The 18,303-nt window shown below is 42.7% G+C and overlaps 1 protein-coding gene across 2 annotated transcripts in view; it reads right to left on the bottom strand.

Annotated features, from left to right (window-relative positions):
• The window catches only part of SSU72 (SSU72 homolog, RNA polymerase II CTD phosphatase), a 28,340-nt gene extending 13,143 nt beyond the window's left edge, over positions 1 to 15,197 (bottom strand). Inside the window, exons 1-2 of one of the 2 annotated variants that reach the window (XM_063353593.1) lie at positions 14,986 to 15,197; positions 8,248 to 8,391 (exon numbers count right to left, since the gene is read on the bottom strand). In XM_063353593.1, the coding sequence (XP_063209663.1) occupies positions 8,248 to 8,391; positions 14,986 to 15,065 (224 nt within the window). In that variant the 5' untranslated portion in view covers positions 15,066 to 15,197. The other variant, XM_063353594.1, reaches the window with a different exon arrangement.
• Between the last annotated feature and the right edge of the window lie 3,106 nt (positions 15,198 to 18,303).

Here is an 18,303-nt window from a genome sequence, read left to right as displayed (position 1 = left end):
GCATCCAAAGTTTCCAAACGGTCTTTCATTGCTCTCCGTTAGAAGTTTTCAAAACGCTCCTCTGTAAGTAGCTGAAAGAGGCTTTACGCCGTACTATCTGGACATGGGGGGAGCTACGCAGAAGTGAGTTTTCAAAACACTCAGTGGAAGCAGGTGACATATAAGGTACCTCAGATGTAGATTATCAGGAAAATTTGGCACAGTTCACTCAATTTCTACAATTTGTACCTTTGGCAGTACTGAGAATTTTTTTAAAATCAGAGTCATTAAACAAAAAATGATGAAACATCAAAATCCCACTTGCTCTTCCATACCCAAAAGGGTTAAAAGATTTGTCTTACATGAACATAACTTGATCATTCTAGAGACAAAAGCATCAAAATTAATTGCTAAAACTACAAAGATTTATTTTTTCCCAGTAAATTAAAATCACATTTCTTTCTTCACAATAGTATTTTTCAAAACTATCTTCTATTACTTAAGCTGTTGGTTTTGCTGTAAGTTTCTAGATGCTTTAGTAAAGGTAGAAGGTACGATTCCACAAGAATCAATTAGACAGAGCTGCTTAACTTGGAGCTTTAGTAAGACGCAATGCTGGTAGCAAAATACTAACTTTGCTTAAATGGAAATAGATGTGATTTATACCCAAAAGCTCTACCATTTTAAAAGGTGGCAGACATCACACTAATACTTCATACACAAAGTTTAAGTAGAAAATGCTGCAAGATAAAATGCTCTGACAAAAAAAATCCGTATCTTTAGTTACAAATCCAAGAGCGAAGAACAAGAAGGGGTAACATATATTTGCAAAGTTTGTGTGGAAATATGCCTTCAGTCTGTTAAATATTTTCATTATCTTTCTGCATATCCAAGAAAACTGGCACAAACATCCCTTCCGTGCCTGGAGGGGTTCAAGGCCAGGTTGGACGGGGCTTGGAGCAACCTGGGCTGGTGGGAGGTGTCCCTGCCCAGGGCAGGGGGGTGGAACTAGATGGTCTTCAAGGTCCCTTCAACCCAAACCATGCTACGATCCCAGAAGTCAGGCACAGAGGTTTTACTGTCTTGCAACTAAAGCTAGTTGCAGAAATTACAGTCATTACCCTGAAGATGGAAATTCTTTTGGAAGCAATATAAGAAAAGAAAATACGTATAAGCATCCCTTACACTGGCACAGAAGTTTTGTGTTAATCCGAGGTAACCTCTTCAAGGCAAGAAACAGTAGCACTGGCACTTCTCTCCCCTCACTGAAGTCCAGGATGAAATTGCCAAACTAGGCCCAAACATAGCTATGCTCATTTTTATGCCGCAAACTGCTTTTAAGTTTTATCAACTACAGATCAGAACAGGACTGAGTGGGATTTAAGCCAATGCCCAAGAGCAGAAGCAGGAAAATTTTTTACTTACCCTGATATGAAGTCCCTCACAATGATGAGGGTCTATAAACAACCCAAGCTAAGAAGTCAGCTATGCAAAGAGCAAACAATAGGAACGTCTTGCTGCATTTACTGCTCGGGCTACTTATGAAAGCTTCCTCTGTTGTATCCCAAGCAAGAGAGCCAATGGATTATGATCTGCTTATGCAGCAAAACATATTTAAGCAATGCTAATTTTGCATGGTGCATTCAGGAGGCCAGCAGATGGCAGGGATGTATTTTGGCTAGACATTCAAGTAGCCGTATTTTTAACATCCATTCAACTATGTCAAGCCTCAGATCCAAATGTCACCTTTACTTCCAAGAATGCCCTTTTGAAGACACTTAAAAATTCAAATGTACATGTTTGTTCACAGAGTTCATACGCTATGACTGAAACACAGTCAATGAAATCACTCTAAATGGATTTTACAATAGTTATCAGCCTCGGGACAGGCTGATCTGACGGGATCCCTTAGTCAGAATTCTTTAGAGCATCTGTTCGGGACTCACCTTGGTTAAGGAAATAAACCTTCCAAAGACTACCTAGAAGACAGACAGGATGGCAGAGGATGTTTTATATGCTGAAAAATACTTAATACTAGACTGGAGTCTGTAGTTTCTATCATGTTCCAGAAGATCAAATACATTTATATGTTTTATATTTTTTAAATCATTTTAAATACTTCCTTTTTAACGTGAATGAAATGAAGTTTAATGGCAGTTTGTTCAGAATCACGGAATCACGGAATCTTCAGAGTTGGAAGGGACCTCTAGGGATCATCTGGTCCAACTCCCCTGCTAGAGCAGGACTGCCTAAAGCACATAAAGACAAAGTAAGAAGCACTAAAAACTGCTGCCTTTGAAAGGGCTGAGATTGTGAAGTGTTCTGGTCCTATGATCCTTCATGAAGAAAAAGGGATTGGGAATCAGCTTTTGGCTGGAAGTATACAGATTTGCAGCAGTGTGCCTCTTAGAAGATTGTTCGAATCCAGTTTAAACACTGCTTTCCATCCTCATCCCTTCCCTCTACTTCTAAGAGCATTAAAGTACTTTGAAAGACATGTTAAGAAAGAAAATGAGACTTATGGTGCATTGCGTTCAAAAGAAGTTTTGCCACTGACATGCAGCAGGCCGTGATTTCAACCATTTTTAGCTTGTGCAAAGTCAGGCTTCAAAAAAAAACAAAAAACAAAAACCCCCAAACTCCAAACACACCTAAAATAAAACATTCCGAAGTGGTTTACAGAGATACAGAAACTATCCCACTGACCACTGGAATGACAACTGTTTATCGGTTCAAAATCCATGAAGAAAATCAAGTGAAAATGTAAGGTAAATACAGGCGTGAAGAGCTTACCTGAAGTGGAATTTAAGTAAGTTACTCCTGAAAAAAGGAATCCTCAAGACTGCACTATATGGCCCCACCAAGCAGGGTGCGGATGCTCTGCAGATCTCACTAGTCCTCCTCCACACGCCTGCAGCGATAACTTTCCCCATTAAGCAGCTCAAGGTTGCTTTGTACAGCAAAACTAAAGTGGTCCGGTATAAACGCTCCACGTATCAGGGCAGTTCATTGATCCAGACGTGTCAGGACTTACTACAATTCCTATGGATCCTAGCTTTGTTACAGGTGGCAGAAGTTTCTGCAATGAACAAATCCCATTCAAAAGAGACTGGGCAAGCGGTTTAGAGCAAGATATTCCTGTCACTGCCAACTCTCCTTCCAACAGCTTTTCCCCATCAATGCCTGCACCATCACCTGCTCAGGCCATGAATCATCTGGATATCAGTATCACGTGTCACTTCCTGAAGTGGGAAAACACGACTAAGCAGCAGGATCCAATATATTATTTGATACTAAACCCCTCCCAGGAAAATGAAAGACTAAACCCGATGGAAGGTCGGTCTTACATAACCAAAGAATTTAAGAGCGCTGAAGTGCAGAAAAAAAAAATACCCGGTTTCTGCTCTAGATGAACTATATCTGAAATCGAAATCCTTGTATCTCTTCCTTTATTCCATTTTCTTGGCCTGGCAAGTAAAGCCACTACTTATTAACCGACTTCTCCACAACAGTTTACTCCAATGTTAAGAAGATAGAGCAAACTGATGAGCTCAAGAGCAAGAATTCTCAAGAACTTGACTACACGAACCAAGGAATTCTAAACGACTAGGACCAAGCCTGTAACAAACAGATGCTACTGTCCTCATAATATATGCTACACCTCACTGGGAAAAGGTGATAGATGTAATCCTGGACTAGCTGCAGACTTACAGAAATTTAGTTCATTAGGTTGTGTGTTATGACAATTCCTTTTCAGTTTTAGTCTCCGATTTAAACACACAAATCTCTTATTGACTCCACCCTTCAGAAAAGGGAGAAGGACCTCCTATTGACCTGCAGGACAGTCTGACCTTGGTCCAACGAGCAGTTCTATTTCTTGCCTCGAGCAGAACCCAGCAACACGCTCTCACTACAAGGGATATGCAGTATTTCAGCACTTTGCTTATCAATTCTGTGGCTGATGCCTCGTAACTTTCTAGTACAGTTGAGAGACACTGCACAAGAAACTGATTCCTTTCTTCCAGTACTAGTGTTAAGGGAGAGCAGAGGGAACCTCCTGGAAGAGACGACTATTAACACTCAAATCGTACTCTCCCATGAAGCTAAGCTTGACTCCGAGACAGGAAATGCAGTTTTCCTGTAAGAACAGCCTAACTGCAGTGATGTCTGACTAAGACTTCAGCACTAAAGGATCCTCCTTATTCATCACCACCCAACAAAGACAGGAACATTATTCCTCAGTATAGCCTCAGTGCTTCTGGAAGCCCCCTCTTCTCAGCTAGTCCCGATCCTCTCTGTGTTAATTCCTCTTCATGGGCACAGGAGATGGTGTCTCAAGTGGGACTGAAAAGTTTTGGGAAAAGCACAGCATATCTCCCCTAGGCAGTTCTACAGTGAATCCCATTTAATTCAACAATATACTTCTGTTGGCCTTCCTCATCTTCTGCAGGGAAATAAAGATTTCAGTTCTGTTCATCTAGACCCTGTGAAGATTTTACACATGATGGAACCCGCTTCACCTTTCTATTTCCCCTTATATCATCATGTAACTATGCAGCTGAAACTGGAATCCTATCTACAGCTAGAGAGCAGGTCAAATTAAAAGAGGTAAGAACAGCAGGAAACGGAGCAGCAGGCCAGGCTTGCGGAGTAGAGGTAAGCTGCCTAGAAATCCTAGTAAGAAAACCTATCTATGGAAATCATTAGGTATTTCTGTCCGAGGGTCACAGATACATCCAGTGTTGAGAAAGGGAAAGAAACAATCAATCATGGAGTTCGTTAATACTGATAAAGAATCTAGGAGCTACTACTGCAGAATTCGGGTCAAATTTCCACTTGAACAGTTCCTATCCCTGGGCATAAAAGGAACCGCTGTTGCAGATTTAAACTGGTGCTTAGAAAGTTTCATCTTTGACTAGTTTTTGCATTCACTTGGAGGTAAGGCTTACCAGTTTTCCTCTATACCTCTATTTTTGTTTCATCTTTAAAGTCACCATCATACAATTAGAACTAAGTCCTTAAACCCCTTCACACAGCTATAAAGGGCAAGTAATCATCGTGGCCTGTCTTTGAGAGGTCCGGTTACACACACAAATACAGCAAGGTAGTGTATCTATACACACGTAGCCTCACAGACAGTGAGACAGTGGTCACGTCTCCTACAGATAGATTAGTAGTATAACCCTCTACTGTTCTAGAAATAATAAGAGTAATATTTTAAAGAGCATCCAAAAGCCACATTCAGAACAGGCTTAAATAGTTTTGTCACAGCCCTCTATTAGGACTCGGGGAATTTAAATGCAGCATTCTAATGCAATGGTAGATGCGGATACTTAAACCTTAACTATATATATATATATATAAAAAAAAGGTTTAAGTACCACATCTTAAAACTCTTTGAAGTACTTCCATTTTAGATATACTGTAACCACCTACTCAACTGAATCTGTGTGCCTGGCTCCAGTAATCCCTTATTCCTGTGTGTCTGAAATTCAACATATGCCTTCAAGGTATGTGTGAGCCTGTGCTCTGTATTTCACTAATTAACCACAACGAAGATGCTTTCCACAAGTGACTAAGAGAGCTTCAATGGACCTTTTCACCCTAACACTTTTTTAACCTTGCTCTGACTGATGTCCAACGGAGCATGAGTTCGAGATTACTGCCTTCTGAAACAGGGGTCATCTACTTGGCTGGCCAACAGAGAACATTCCAAGTCCCTTACAGCCACAATTTCAGTGAGTATCTAGCGTCCATGATGCTTTGGACCCTTGTTGGCATACAGAACTGGAGGAGGGACATCACCCCTAACTGAGGCAGTGCTGAATGCTAAGCACTCAAACTTCACGTGTTCCTGTATTCCAGTGATGGGACAAGCACAGATTATTTCAAACCACATCGAAAGGCTACAGGTGGCAGGCGTATCCGCTTAGCCGATGAAAGCAAGGCCAGGGAACAGAACGAGCAGCTGAATTGTATGAAGAACCGCATGTTCTTTTGTTTTCCCATACCAATTACACTCAAGGCCCATCAGGAGAGCAGGCCCTCCCGCCCTTCAGTCAGTAACGTCTGCATGCCCATCACCTCTATGAAGAAAGGCTCACCCAAAAATCCTGAGAGCCCAGATGACCCTGGCTGACAAAAAACTACTCCACAACTCTCTGACAAGAGTACGTTTGGTTTTGGTTACTGCAAAAGTCTTCACCCTCAAAAGCCATTTCTGGAAATGGAGTCGCTTTCTGCACTGACAGTCTTCACTCTGAAAACCTTAACTTACATTAATTGAGAATCAAAAATGCAAAGACGTAGAGGCAGCTGTTCCTGCCCTATTACCCTTGTCATGGCTAATGTTTAAACTTGCTTTACCTTGAGAAAAGGTTTAACTGTAACACTGCAAATACATTCGGGGAACACAGCAACCACCTCCAGCAGGGAGCAGAGCCAAAATGGGAACTCTGAAGTATGCTGAATGGGGGGGGACTAGGAGGGCTTTCTGTTGGTTTTATCTTACAGCAGTGCCATACTCAGTACAGCAGCAATGAAGAATGCAACACGGAAATCAGAAGTCGCTAGTGGTTGTTAAAATTATTTCTCAATTCAAGTAATTTTCTTTTGAAGCAATCCTTTTTAATCAAGATATGGCATACCTCGTTAAGATGGGTTCGCAAAATCTTTCTTTTCTCTACAAGCAGAGGGATACAAAAAATGAACCCCAGCACATCACATGTGTGATTCATTAAGACTATACCCTACATTTTGAATTTTTTTTTTTTCAAAAAAGGACCTCTAACTAGGTATTAGGAAACCAATACCCCTTTGTGTGCAACACCATGCAGAAAGGTATTCCAATATTCAATCAGTTCTCACTGTGCTGTATAGGTTTAATCGAACAGCCCAGCCCTTCTTAACAGGAGCCTTTCAATGCCCAATGCAAAAGAAGCTGACACTTTTGGGGTCTCAGGGAGCTCAAATTTACTACTCAGCAGCAAATACAATAAAGAATTTGCTGAGTGTTAATAAGTCATAGTATAACCTGTGCTACCAAACAACTATAGAGCTATCTTTCAAAAAGTTATTGAATCTGCTGAGTCCTTGGGTAACAGCTTGAACCAGTTTCTACCATGTTCCAAGTTTTCTAGTCCGCGATAACCTGTTTAGCCTTAGTCCAATTTTTTCAAAAAGATACAAGAAAACTGGGCTGTTTGAGTACAATTAAGACATTTAAACCATGTTAATGTTCCTGTTGGATCTTCAGATGGCCAGACCCAAGATTTTAGGAAAAAGCCTTATACCACTAAAAGCATGAAGACTGCTCTACTGAATTACCAAGACTCATTTCAGGCATACTTCACTCTAAAGGGTCCTCTATCTTCTAAGTAGAAATTCAGCATATACTGAATCCCTTATTTAGGGTAAGCTTTCTCTTTCATATTTAACATTTAAAAAAAATATAAAATCAGATCCCTCGTTGAGAAAAGAATATCTAGAATGAGTGCCCCAGTGTTGCAGGTTTGTGGGTTTTCTTAAAAACAAATGAAAAGTCAACTTTAAATACAGATGTTCGAAAATCATGCAGTTTTGACATTACTCATGGTTTTAAATAGTGTGCATAACCTTGATCGCCTCTGCTCTCCACGATTAAATAAGTTATTGGGCTCTCCTATGTCCATTCTCTTACAGTTGGACTCGATGATCTCAAAGGTCTTTTCCAACCTAAATGCTTCTAAAATTCTATGATTTATAATATGCTATAGGACCATTTTTTTTTCCTTGGTGCATAGATCAAATCATGTATCAAGAAATTCTAAGTGAGAAGGGTGAGCTCTTTAATGAAAGGTATCCTCTCTCCCAGAGTAAGTATACTGTAAACCTTACCTGTCGGTTTGTCTGAGCTAAATACAACATTAATGTCGAGGTGGTCGCTCTTCGCATATCCGTTATCAGGACAGTCTTTGCACCCAGAAAATATGATCCACAGTGCAGTGGAGGTAACGGACAATCTGTGATAGTATGAATGTGCTTTCATTCAAGAGCTAAACATGTTACATACTACAGAAGAGCATTTTGAATGCATGCATTGTAACTCGATAGCAATTTACAAGGGAGCATTAGAGGCCCATTGTAAAAATACCTCCTGTAAACCTAAAACATTTTAAGATCACCTACCAAGCAACTATATATTCCTAATGCATAATGCCAAATAATGAATTACACCTTTCAAGGATGAACCATATTGGATTTTTTAAAAAGGCCATGCCACAGGGATACAGTTCTTTGTCTTTCCTAAGTAGATCATTGTACATCTGATCATATGTTGTTTTGAAATCATAAACATTCGGCTTGTCCGGTGCTGGTCCTGGCAGTTTCACATGAGTCCCTGTTCCAAAGGATCGGACACTGAATCCTCGTTTGCTGGAAAACAAGAGGGGAAAAGGGGGGAAAAAGGGCAATTAGATTGGATGGACTTTAAACACTAAAGTGCCGAAAAATACATACTGAATTTTTAACACCTCTTAGCAATCAGACAAATCACAACCGAACAGTTGGGCAACGCTTATCAACTAAAATGCCAAGCATATCCAACGTGCTTATTTCCTCACAGTTACAACTGAAACTCACACAACATTTCTAAAGGAGCACCTGTATTTTTATATGAAGTGTTCTTAGAATTATGGTACGTAGTGTTTCAGATATTTCTTTTGTGCTTTCAGGCATCCTGGATTTGCAAAAAGCATACATTCATATTCATTCTTGGACGACACAATATAGGCAGAAATCTTTTTGTTTTGATATGAGAAAGTAAGTAACAATACCAACTGATCAATACTTACGTATTCCACTAAAGTTGTTAGGCTAACTACATTATTGCCCTCACTGTGTTGCCAAAACTACCTCTAGTGTAATTTAATTAGCCTAGTACACACATTTGTGTGCCTGGCGCTTTTCTCAAGTGGACTGAACAACATACTGTGTCATTACCTTTACAGAAGTGGGGCACATAATCTACTGGCTGGCACCTAAAACTCTTGGGTAAGCCAGGGATAGCTTCACTCCATTCTCATGAACAACTACTTGTTTAATAATTTAAAAAAAAAAGGCAGGAACCTGCTTCTCTTTAGGGGTAATGCCAAAATGTTCTTTCTGATTAACCTAAATACACCTACTTGCACCTCAGCAAATCTTTCAGTAATATTAAGAAACATTACAATATATTTGTTGAATAATAGGACTGAAAAGAGATTGTTTTCTGGCAGTCTAATGGACAAAGTTACATGGTAAAATACTGTCACTATTGCCCAGAATGCTGAAACATTTGGCTTTATAATGACAATCTAACTTCTGAAACAGGTCAAGACCATGGCTTAATCTCATTTTTTTTTTTTAAGGACCCACACTTTCAGCTTCAATGATTTATCAGAGACTGATGAGAGAACAGTGTTAAAGCAAAAAGCCAGCTAACAACCCAATGCCCCCCCCCCCCCCCCCCAAAAAAATAAAAAATAATTGTAGTTGTCTTCTCAGCAGAGCAAACAGGAGACTGGGAACCAGTGCAAGAGCCCCAAGTACGCATTCTGAGCAACAGACAAGTCACATCTTGACTCCTTGCTGCTCTTCACATACAAGATAGCAAGGAAATTCAGTAGAAGACACACCAATTCAAATCAGATGTTTGCCTTCAAACAGTGTCTTCGAAGTGATCCAAAAAGCTTCTAGGCAGAGACTAACTGTGACCAAGTTCTGCCCTAAGCTCAAACACTGCTACGCAACTATCAGTAGTGTTATCTCCTTTAATTTGTCCTATTGGAATACGGCCCCTCCTTTCTCTTTTCTTGCTTCACAACACTTTTTCTTCCAGCAACTATTTATAGGTTCCTATTTCTGTAAACCGACAGGATACATGATGATTTTTTGCTTCTTTCTGCAGGACGAATGACTGAAAACGGATACAAGTGGAAAAAAGTGCAATTCTTTGCCCCTCCCAGCCCTCCGTCACATTAACAGTGACTCATAACTGCACCAGTTACATTTAGTTTCTTTTCCCTGCAATACTTCCAGACCCGAGTTTTTCTTTTACTGCTTCTACTGGACGTGACAAGAGCCATAACACATATAAAAGAAATTCCAGTGCTAAAATAGTAAGGTTTCGAATTGATCCTTTTTCCACATGTTTCATCCTTCTTTCCTTTCTGTATCTTTCCTATCTATATCTATATTTTAATACCAACTAACTGAAAAACTGTGGACTTTGGCACCTTGGCACTTTCTGCCCTCCTTTCCTTCTCTCCCACATTACTGCAAAGCAGTGACGTTACAATGGAAAAGTATATTCTTCTATGCTTTCCTCCTAACTTTTACTTCTTAATATTATTCTTTGAAATAGGTCTGCTTGGGTCACACACATTAAGAAGCCCACCTCCAACTGTTGGAAATGTCTTTGAAGTTTGCGTGATCTCATATAAAGAAAAAGCGGAATCTTTGTTTAAGGTTCTACATATCAAAAATTTGTGCCTCTAATGCACATGACCCACTGGAAATTATTTCCTTGAATGGCCAGAATACGCATTTCTCACATGGAATTTCATGCTTTGACACTAGCAGTTGCCAAGGTACAGCTTTTACACTATTTATGCACCAGGTGTACTATTATGAAATATTCTGAAAATGTTTCAACACATTTCTTGCAACGACTGGGGGGCAGGCGTGAGGGAAGAATGTCTGCACAGAACCATTATTCAACAGAGCCTGCTTTTATTAAGCAGCAGGACAGATCTAGTTTAGTGAGTCATCAAGTATCTCTTGTAATAAGGCACAACCTTTTAACAATGAACATTTTCTACAAGACAATGTATATCTAGTATTTGTTCTTGGCCTCGTAAAATTAGCCAGATGATGGAAAATAGTGAGCTTCAAATTTACCACAAACATTAAAGGGTGAGATACACTAATACACTATCCTAGCACTGACTTCTGAAAACAGGAAGCTTAAACATTGACAAACTTGTAAATATTGTGAAATTTCAGGAAGCTGTTTCTATTAATAGTATTAAGACTAAGGTACGTAAACTATCAAATATACTAAGTACCTGCACACACATCTTGATTTCAGCGAGGAAGCTCACCTCAGTTTAAGTCCAAAGCTCATTACAATGAGATCACATGGACCAGTCACGTGCCCGTGAATTTATAGACTTCTAACTGCAGAAACTAAAAACAGTCATTGCATTTCCCTCCACAGAATCTCAGAGCTCCTTGCAACCCTCTGGGACACAAAAAGCAGAGATCAACATGGGACTACACTAACAAAGCACTAACACGTGAGAGTTGTTACCCCTCAGTTTCAGGCACTGAGAGGAGAAATAATATTAATCCATGTGGACTGAGACACGAAGTTTTAGCCACACCTTTCTTCTATTTCACTATTATTTTGGGGTCTCACACATGCTTATTACAGTAAAGTATTTTCAGCTTACTGTAAGGTCACAACAGTACAGTTTCTCTCCTTACCATGGCCAGAAATATGTATTACTAAACACTAAAGCAAATGCAATAAATCCTGCAGTACCACTGCAGCTGGTAAAGACTTTCTGGGGACAAATCACTCATTTTAATACACCCCTTTCCATAACATGTAGCAGGAAAACAACTAGTAAGTGCCCTCCTTGTAGACCACTTCAAAAATAACAATATAAAATCAATATTAATATATTAATTGATATTAAAAAAAAACAAAACCAAACATTCCCCCAAATCCCCACACTGTTAAACAGCAAGAACACAAGTATTGTTAACTAGTTTTGATTATGAAATCTTCAAAACATTAACAAACTTGTTGTTATTTGCATTATCAGTGATAAACTGTCACATGAAAGTGCTGTAGTACAAAAACGTTAAAGCGTTTCCTTCTTTTTGAGGGATTATTAATACAATTTAAGATTTCTTAAATTAAGCAATACAGATTTCAATACCTCACTGCATTGAGCTGCTGACAGATAATGGCAGTAGAGAAGCTGTGAGTAGCGACTTAACTTGCACCCCTGCAGTTTATGTAAGTTCTCATACATGGTCAATGTTGAACTATAAATCATAACATAAATATGAAATTTAAGTTTCAGCTACTAGGTTTTCAGTATCTCAGTCTGTTTACTGTCACTAAGATATCTCATATTCACACTCCTAATTTCTTAACACACTTAAGTTTCCTAAACCAAAGGAAGATACATGTAGCTTAAGCACATATCAGTATCCTACAAGTTTTCATTATCAGCAGTAATGCACAGACCCTGAACTCGGGAGATTGAGATAAGGTATCCACACCTTAAGAGCCTGACAACACAAAGTTACCAGAGAAGCTCCTATAGAGTGGGAGAGTTTGAAATGGTAACTTCTTCTTAAAGACCATGAGCGTACTACTAAATAAACATTCACAAATGGAAACGCTGAAGTTGCTGTATGATGAAGTTTGATAATAAGAGAAGTGTTACCCTTCCACCTTCCTCTTCTATGCTTGAAGGAGAACCATGGCCTAAGTCTGCATGTTCCAGAAAAAAAAGAAAAAAAAAAAGAAAAAAGAGACCTATACACAGATTGTATTTGTAAAAGCAGGAAATGTAGGATGAGTAACATTTGGCCTAGGGACTGGTTACAGACAGACATCCAGTTTGACAGGTTTTAAGGAAGGATTGCGTCTTTCCACATAGTCTTACTGCTTTTCCTCTCTTCCCTTTGCTTTAACATCTCAACATGCCCCTACGGTGATGGTAGCTATTCTATTAACAAACTTCAAAAGACCTTCTGCCCGACTTCTGCTGGAAGATTAGAACAAAGTGTTTAAAACCTGGTTAGTTAGAAAATAGGCAAGCACACTACAGAGCAAATGGAAACTGTACTGAAGCAAGATAACACCAGAAACTGGTAGACTGATTATTCAAATATGAAAGAGATCTAATGTGTTTGTTTTCCAGAGGCACAAGTGGCAGCACAGAGATATCAAGTGCAGTAAGGACGAATGAGGAATTCAGGTTGGCAAGTGAGACTCACTGCAAATCCTTTGGAAACAGACCACTGCAATTTAAGAGGACAGAAAGTTTTTAAGTGTCCAAAAAAAGTTAACTCTTATTATCTGGTACGTTAAGTTTAAAGAAAGAAAAACAAAACCAAACAAACACCGACACCACCCAAACTGCTGAAGTGTGCAAACAAAGTATGTGCTACAATTCTGCTTTTCTGAGTTTAAAAGACCAGGATGTTATAAAATGTGAGCACATTAAGATGTTGAATCAAGCCTGCTAAAAACCACTCCATAATTTCACGCATTAAAAAGGATAAACTACTAAGAAGAAACATTATAGCAAGGAGTGATGGAGTGCAGGTACTGCCAACAAAAGCCTACCAGGTAAATGGAACATTTCACCGAGACGTTATACATGAAAGGCTAAATTTTATGTTTTACAAATGCATCAGAGGTTAAAATTCAGACATTTCGGTTTTGCTTCAAAAGGAAGTAGAACACAATTAAGTTCAAGTTTTAGTAGGCACTAGGCAGGCCTAACATTTTCAAAGTAAAATAGGCTTGCCTTACTGATATTTTTCTCTATAAGTCGAAGAATGAAGTAAGAAAAGTTACCAATAGAAATTCTACGTGAAAAATTTGCCTTAACTAAAAACCTGTAATGTATTAAAACACTGAATAGACTAGAGAAGTTAATTCTGTAGCCTGACTTACAGGATTACAAAAACCTAAAAGACTCATGAAATATAGGACAAACACTGCAAAATTTTAATAAATTTCCTAACATAAGTATTTTCAAAAAAAAAAAAGCCTATCTTAAGCACGAAGAGACTTTCAAAAAAACATTTCCCTGCCATATTTGCCAGAACGTCAGTCACACCGGAAGTGATTTATTTCTTCTGCAAAAACAGAGAGGAAGAAAAAGGCTGGGCATTAGAAATGAATTTAATTTGTCCTTAGTACTCAGATTTAAATTAAAACTCAGTTCCAGCATTATTAACAGAAGAATAGCATCCTTCCCCCCCCCAGCAGCTATTGGTAACATCACGTTTTTGTAGAACTGCCACAGGTAACATCTGATGCCAAGTTTAAGCATTAACAGCATCCTATGCAGTAAGATGGCTGCCAGAGCAGATGCTTCTACTATTTACTCCTTTCAAGGCTCTTGTTTTTATTTAAATGGAGCACATAACTTACACACACTTCTTTGGCGTACTCTGCTAGCAATATGTATCTTTTAATGTGAATGTTACTTTGCCTAACAAAAAAAAAAAAAGAAAAGCCACCTTTATCATGTTCCTGCAGTGCTCAGGAAATATTTAGGAGCATGATTTCAGGCAGATCAGGTCTCTCCTGTCCGTCAGTCCATCCCCAGCCTCCCATCTCCCCTTTTGAATCCAGCCAAGCTGAAAATACTTGTAGTGCTAAACAGACATTTAATATTCTGAACCAAACACTTCGTCCAGTTTTCCTGCAACAGGGAAGCGCTCCCTTTCAGTGCATGGAGCAGTTCGTCTTCAGATGTGTTACAGAAAAAAAAGAAGGGGGGGGGGGAAGAGAAAAGGAGGGTTTAGGTTTTCGGACGCCGAGACACAGGGGCTGTTCCGCACCCGTCGAATCCGCCGGCTCCTGTTTTGCAGCGCTGGATCCGGGGGTCCGCCATCCACCGCGGAGCAGGCCCCACCGCACCGGCCTCTCCGGCGAGCCCAGCCCGGAGCGGGCTCCGCAGGAGGCGGGGTGCGAACAGGGCCAAGTCCCCAGGCCCGTGGGCCTCGCAGGCTCCTCCGCGGGCCCCGAGCGCGGCTTGGGCCGGCGAGGACCCCCCCTGCCCTGTCAGCCCACTCGAGCCCAGCCCCAGGGCTGGCAAGGCGGCCAGCGGCCACGGAAGGAGCCCTGCGGGGCGGCCCGCGACGGGAGGCGGCCGCCGGGGCCTAGGACACACCGGCGGGCCAGGCCGCGCTGGGAGGAAGGCAGGGGTTCGGGCAGGCCCTGTTTACCTGAGGATGTTGTGCGCCTCCATGCTGCGGTTCTGGTTGCTGGAGCACACCACGGCCACGCGGAGCGGCGAGGAAGGCATGGCGGCGCAGGGAAGAGCCCGGCTCCGTCCCCGCGGCTCCCAAACCCCTCTCGGCCCCGGCCGCGGCTCGCACAAAATGGCGGCGGCGGCTCGGCGGCGGGCGGTGCCGGGACGTGTCGCCAGGGCCGCGCCGCCCCGCGGCGGCCAACCGCGGAGCGGGCGTCAGGGGGCGGAGGCCGCTGCTGCCGGGGAGAGGGAGCAGGAGAGGGAGAGGGATAGGAGCGCCCTGCGCCCAGGGCCCGGCCCCGCGGCCGCCCCGGGCGGCTCTCGCCTGAGGAGAGGCCGGTCCCCGGAGCGCGGCGGCCCTGGGCCCCTCGGAACCGGCTCGGCGGGGCTCCCGGGCGGCCTCCCTCGCTGTGTCGGGCCTCTGACAGGCAGCCCAGCAGCCATCACGGAATGAGGGGTTGGAAGGGAACTCCGGAGACCATCCCGTCCAACCCCCTGCCAGAGCAGGGTCGCCCAGAGCAGGTTGCACAGGAACGCGCCCGGGCGGGGTTTGGGTGTCTCCAGAGAAGGAGACTCTACAGCCGCTCTGGGCAGCCTGTGCCAGGGCTCTGAGTCACCCTCAAAATAAAGGAGTTTTTCCTTATGTTCAGACGGAATTTCCCGTGTTCCAGTTTGTGCCCGTTGCCCCTTGTCCTGTCGCTGGGCGCCATTGAAGAGTCTGGTGCCCTCCTCTTGACACCTGCCCTGTAGATACTAGAATCGTACAATGGTTTAGGTTGGAAGGGACCTTAAAGGTCATCTAGTTCCAACCCTCTGCCCTGGGCAGGGGCGCCATACTGATGGGCATTGATGAGGTCCCCTCTCCGTCTTCTCCTCTCCAGGCTGGGCAGCCCCAGGGCGCTCAGCCTTTCCTCATCAGAGATCCGACATGCGCCGGGTTTCTCAATAAACACCGCTTCCTCCGGGGCCTCCTGGGCAGCACCGGTGAACTGAACCCACAAGGACTCAAGTGTTTACAAAAGCAAGAATTTAGCAAGAATTCGTGAATCTTGCTGATTAAACTGCTAAACTAAAAATACCGCCTAACTTATCAGCCGCTTACTGAGAGAGAAAAGCCCCCAGAAGCGTTTCCAGTGTCTCCCAGCGACTCGGAGACAGGCACCATTTATTTCCTCCCATCCAACCGCGCTTCCCAGTTTTCCAAGCGGAGCAAGTTTTTGGAAACACACTGCACAAACCCTTTGTCCTGACCCGACTTTTCATCTCCCACAGGACGGCCCGCTATTAGCGCACAGCCTCGTACTCCTGAGTGATAACACTTTGTCCTGACAGGCGATTCAGCTACCAGGCGTTCCAACGTTAGGGACAAGTGTGAGGCAGAGAAAGATTCCCAGCTAAAAGATTCCAACAGAGCCAACGGCAGTGTCTCTATTTAGTCCTTCTGTAGTTCTGAGGAGTCTCGGGCACACGTACACGTATGCGTGTGCTATTAGGCTTCATCTACGCATGCCAAAAAGAGATGGAAATGTAATAATTTCCTGTGGCCACAACAGCTGATACATTCTGATCACCCCCAGCTCCAAGCCCCCTAACTTAGCTGCTGGACAACCCTGTCTCATTTAATATACCAGCAATTTTCCAACATCCAGAAAGAAATTACTCCAAATTTACATGAAGATTGGGTGTTCCCATCTTCTTCCCAAACAGGCCCTATTTCCATACCTCCCTCACATGTAATTCCCATTTGCCTGGCAATGTAAGCCACAGCGTTTGTTTTCAGAAGAATGTGATTCAAGCAATGGCTTTTTTTTCCTGAAAAGCAGGGTCTTCTGGCTGGTTTTCCTTCTCAGCACTAGGTGGCAGCCAAATGTTGCAGTGACCCACTGAGCTGGGCCACGGACCAAAGAGGCGGAGGAGCAGCGTTTGGATGGAGAAGCATTTGGATGGAGAGCTGAATCATCCCTAAGGAAAAGCAAATGGGGTCTGACACCCTGGACCAACCCCATCTCCACGTCTGTGCCCAGAATACTCTGTGCTGGGGGCTCTGTGGTGAAGATGACGCAGACATGTGCTTTCTGTTATGCTTGATCACGGAATTCTGCATTTTAGGAGTAAACACTCATGCTTTTACTCAAAACTGTTCAAATAAGAATGGCCAAAACTAGGAGTTATTTATGTACTGCCTGACTGGTAAAATGCACTGATCTCAGAACTGTTTTGCTCGCATACAGGTCAAACCGATCCTGGCGCTCCTTGCTCAGGCCAGACCAATTCCATTTTTGCCTGAGGATTTTGTCATCTATCCCCCTTTCCATACCACTGTGCTTTCCCACCTTGGTTCACTTGCACTATTTCAGCTGGCTCCGGTACTCTTCAGTGCTTGAGAAATGGGACAGCTAGGAGAGATGAGAAACCGAGGCTTCAGCAGGACATCGAGGTCTCCTCCTTCATTCCAGAAAAGGTCCTCTGAGGGCAGTGAGAGGACATCAGCAGATTGGTGAGGTGGAAGCTTATCTCTCGGAGTGTACAAGAACATTTTTGCGGTCAGTGCAGAACGCAAAGGAAACCAACTCCAACTGGAGTGTGCAGAGACTCCAAGTACAAAAGTTGTCTGTGTTAAAATTTGACACCGCGGCAATGGCCGCGTGCTCTAAGCACAAGTCTGGTTCTGGTCCGACCCATCACAGATCCTACCCTCGCTGTTCCAGGGCTGACGGCGGAGCTGAGAAGCTGTTTGGTGCCACTATGATCAACATAATTGCAGGGAAGTGGTGACAAGAGAGACTGCGTCAAGCAGACGCCTGCTCCCCAGCTCCTGACAGTTCTAAAATGTTGAAAGTAAAAGAATGCTCATTACCTAGAATCTCCTATTGATGCTATTTTGTGCCGGATTTGCCTGCATAGGCTGCATCGCAGCCAGGATAAATGCTTGGAAATGACTTCTTCTCATAGCCCTCCAGCTCTGTTTATCTGGTCTCAGAAATGTGGCACAGTTAACTGTTATCTGCCACTTTTTCTGCTTTCAGCCCGCTCTTCCTGGCCTTTCTTTTGGACCACACTGGCGAAATAGGGCAGCAGTTTGCAGTCTTGCGAGACTACAACTCCAGGTCTCCATGGAAGCAAAATACCAGCTTTCACTTGCACCTCCAAATAAAGCCAAGCAGCCTTTCCTTTTATGTACCACAAAAAAATATCATAATGGAATTAAGGAAGATTCTTTGCCTGAGGCACAGACTGTTTCCTCCAGAAGATTCCAAGTTGGGGTCAGGTGGAGCTTGAGCTGCGTACGTTT

The sequence above is a fragment of the Chroicocephalus ridibundus genome, chromosome 16 (genome assembly GCF_963924245.1).
Source record: "Chroicocephalus ridibundus chromosome 16, bChrRid1.1, whole genome shotgun sequence".
Taxonomy (NCBI): Eukaryota; Metazoa; Chordata; class Aves; order Charadriiformes; family Laridae; genus Chroicocephalus; species Chroicocephalus ridibundus.
The sequence above is the reverse complement of the archived record's forward strand: the minus strand, read 5'-3'. Positions and strand labels throughout refer to the sequence as shown.